Source organism: Coffea eugenioides, unplaced genomic scaffold (assembly GCF_003713205.1).
Source record: "Coffea eugenioides isolate CCC68of unplaced genomic scaffold, Ceug_1.0 ScVebR1_3201;HRSCAF=4372, whole genome shotgun sequence".
In the NCBI taxonomy this organism is placed as follows: Eukaryota; Viridiplantae; Streptophyta; class Magnoliopsida; order Gentianales; family Rubiaceae; genus Coffea; species Coffea eugenioides.
In genome coordinates, this window is record NW_020863757.1 from 10,615 (window position 1) to 13,682 (window position 3,068).

At 45.2% G+C, this 3,068-nt stretch overlaps 1 protein-coding gene across 1 annotated transcript; it reads right to left on the reverse strand.

Annotated features, from left to right (window-relative positions):
* Window positions 1-599: 599 nt before the first annotated feature.
* Window positions 600-2,450, reverse strand: LOC113757657 (the record flags this gene model as incomplete). The annotated part of the gene is made up of 1 exon (XM_027300805.1): window positions 600-2,450. A coding segment is annotated over exon 1 (1,851 nt), but the record flags the coding sequence as incomplete, so codon positions are not given.
* Between the last annotated feature and the right edge of the window lie 618 nt (window positions 2,451-3,068).

Sequence of the window (3,068 nt, forward strand, 5' to 3'; positions counted from 1 at the left end):
AATACTTTTGGACTGCAATTGATAATTGGTTGCCGAATTGAGCTAGTTGGACATACCTTTTGTATAGCTCATTTATTGAAACCCTAAATGTACTTTTGGGACCGTTTCTCTTTTGATTTGGCAAACCGTACTTGTATCCTCTTTTGAATCACTTTGGTATGCCGCTTTGGATTGTATCTGCTAAATTTCAACATGTAAATATTTGCTTGATGTTTGGTTGAGGTTTCGACGGGTCGGTTACTATTCATGGCCGACTCCGGTTTTATTTTTTTTATTTTGACATTTTGACTTGTTTACGCGCGTTTGTAAGTTCCGGATCGTAGCTCGCTCTATACCGAACCGTTAGTCCTGGCGAGAGTTGGGCAGGCAGTCCGCTAACCCCTTTGGTTCGCCTTAAGGGAAGGTGGGGCTGTCACAAAAGGCATTACTAACCACTCATACAATCCATACTTAGTCTTGAAGGCAGTTTTCCATTCATCCCCCTCCTTAATCCTAATTTGATGGTACCCACTTTTGAGATCAATTTTGGTAAAGAACACAGCCCCATGTAACTCATCAAGCATGTCATCTAAGCGAGGTATAGGGTGGCTATAATTTACCGTGATGGCATTTACGGCTCTACAATCGGTGCACATTCTCCACGTACCATCTTTCTTGGGCACCAGAATGACTGGAACAGCACACGGGTTTAAACTCTCACGTGCCCATCGTTTGCCAAGCAACTCGTCCACTTGCCTTTGCAACTCCTTAGTCTCCTCCGGGTTGCTCTTGTAAGCTGGGCGATTTGGCAATGAAGCTCCAGGGATGAAGTCAATTTGATGTTCAATGCCCCTAAGTGGTGGCAATCCACTTGGCACGTCCTCGGGGAAGACATCAACGTACTCCTGTAAAAGAGACTTAACCTCGAGAGGTATATCAGTATCAAGTTCATGCACATTCAGAGCTACTTCCTTGCTAACAAGCATAAGAAGTGGCTGCTCATCTCTCATTAACTTCCTCACTTTCTTGGCTTTTATCAGGAGCATTTGTTTTCCCTCGATTTTTACCTCACTTGCCGAGCTATCTATAGCCTTTTTCCTCTCCTTTTTTGCCTCGGCTCTCTTATTTTCTTCCCTTTTTGCACTATACTTCTCAAACTCTTGTTGCAATTTCAATTGGTCCTCATGCACTTGTTTGGGGGAAAGGGGAGCTAGTGTGACTTTCTTACTGTTGTACAAGAAGCTATACTTATTAGTCACACCATCAAAAGTCACCTGTCTGTCAAACTGCCAAGGCCTACCTAGTATAATGTGACTAGCCTGCATAGGAACTACATCACATAATACTTCATCAGAATATTTATGGATTTGGAAGGATATAAGAACGTGCTTGGTTACTCGAACCTCCCCAGAGTTGTTGAGCCATTGGAGTTTGTAGGGTCGCGGGTGATCCCTTGTAGGCAACTTCAAGTTGTCCACCATGAGTGAACTAGCAACATTTGTGCAGCTCCCACTATCAATAATCACACTACAAAGTGCTTGGTTGACGAAGCACCTGGTGTAGAAAATGTTCTCCCGTTGAAGCTCGTCCTCCTTAACACGTGCAGTTAATGCTCTCCTTGCAACCAATGCAGTCCCAAAATGACCCTCGGGTGCACTAAACTCCTCTTCATTTGGCGATTCCCCATCACTACCTCCGTCAAGAGGTGGTATGCCGTCGTACTCGGCTTCGTCCTCACTCACGATCTCACCATTTTGCATCATAATCATAGTCCTTTGATTGGGACATTGACTAGCAATATGGCCTCTACCTTGGCATTTGAAGCATCGAGTATCACGAGCTCTAGTTTGTATCCTAGGCTCCTCAAATTTTGGAGTAGAAGAGGGCGGCTTACTAATACTAGGGTTGCCCACCTTACCTCCCTCGAATCTCGGCTTTGGTGTAGGAGCATTTGGTGAAGGCCGAGAATCATTCCTTGGTTGGAATGGGCGGTTGGTAGAGTAGGTGGTATTGCCGAAATTTGATCGAGTGGTACCCCTCCTCTTGAGCCTTTGCTCGACCTTAATAGCCTTGTCTACAAGCTCATGCAACTCCATATAATATTGAAGTTCCACTCGTTCAGCAATATCGGGTCGTAACTCGCTCAAGAATCTCGCCATGGTGGCTTCAGGATCCTCCTGTACATCCGCTCTAAGCATCAGGATCTCCATCTCCTTGTGGTACTCATCCACACTCCGGTTGCCCTGGACTAAGGTTTGTAACCGGTGGTATAAATCCCTAGTGTAACGTCCAGGTACAAAGCGGGTGCGCATCATGGCTCGAAGCTCGGGCCATGGAATGAGCTCAGGTAGCCCATTTCTCCTTCTAGACTTCTTGATTTGGTCCCACCAAACCACAGCGTACTCAGTGAATTCCATGGTGGCCAATTGCACCTTTTGCACCTCGGTGTAGTTTTGGCAAGAAAAGACCATTTCGATCTTGGATAACCATTCGAGAAAGGCCTCGGGATCGGACCGTCCTTTGAACTCAGGGATTGCATCTTGATTCCCTTGAATACATCGATAGGTCCAGTCTGGTTCCTTTGCCTTGGTCGAATTCGAGGTTCCTCATCATCATCATCATTATTGGAACCATTGGACGACTCCTCCACGTCCCTTCGCCTTCGCATGGACTTAGAGGTTTTTGGTGTTCCAGACGCTCGGAGTTGCAGCAACTCATCTTGAATGGGTTCTAGCATGCGTTGGAAATGCCTCTCCATTTGCTCCATCATCTGTTCAAAGTTCATGGGACGGGATACTCCTTCGTTTCCACTAGACATGGAGTCTCAAGTGTACCTGCAAGGGTTAATAGCAAAGAAAAGTAAATAGGGGAAAAAGTAACTTTTTTTTTTGTCTCACTTCACTCCCTGAGTGTATACTCTCACGCTCGTATGTGGTCACTCAGATCACTCTAATGAGCTCACCAAAATTTTCTCACAGCCCCTTGCAAAACCTTGAAGAAAGTAGAGCTCCTCAAGTGCTCAAATTTAGCTTAAAAAATCAGAAAGTTCACGTAGAATTTGAGTCGTAAGAGTGAGTATTTTCTTGGAA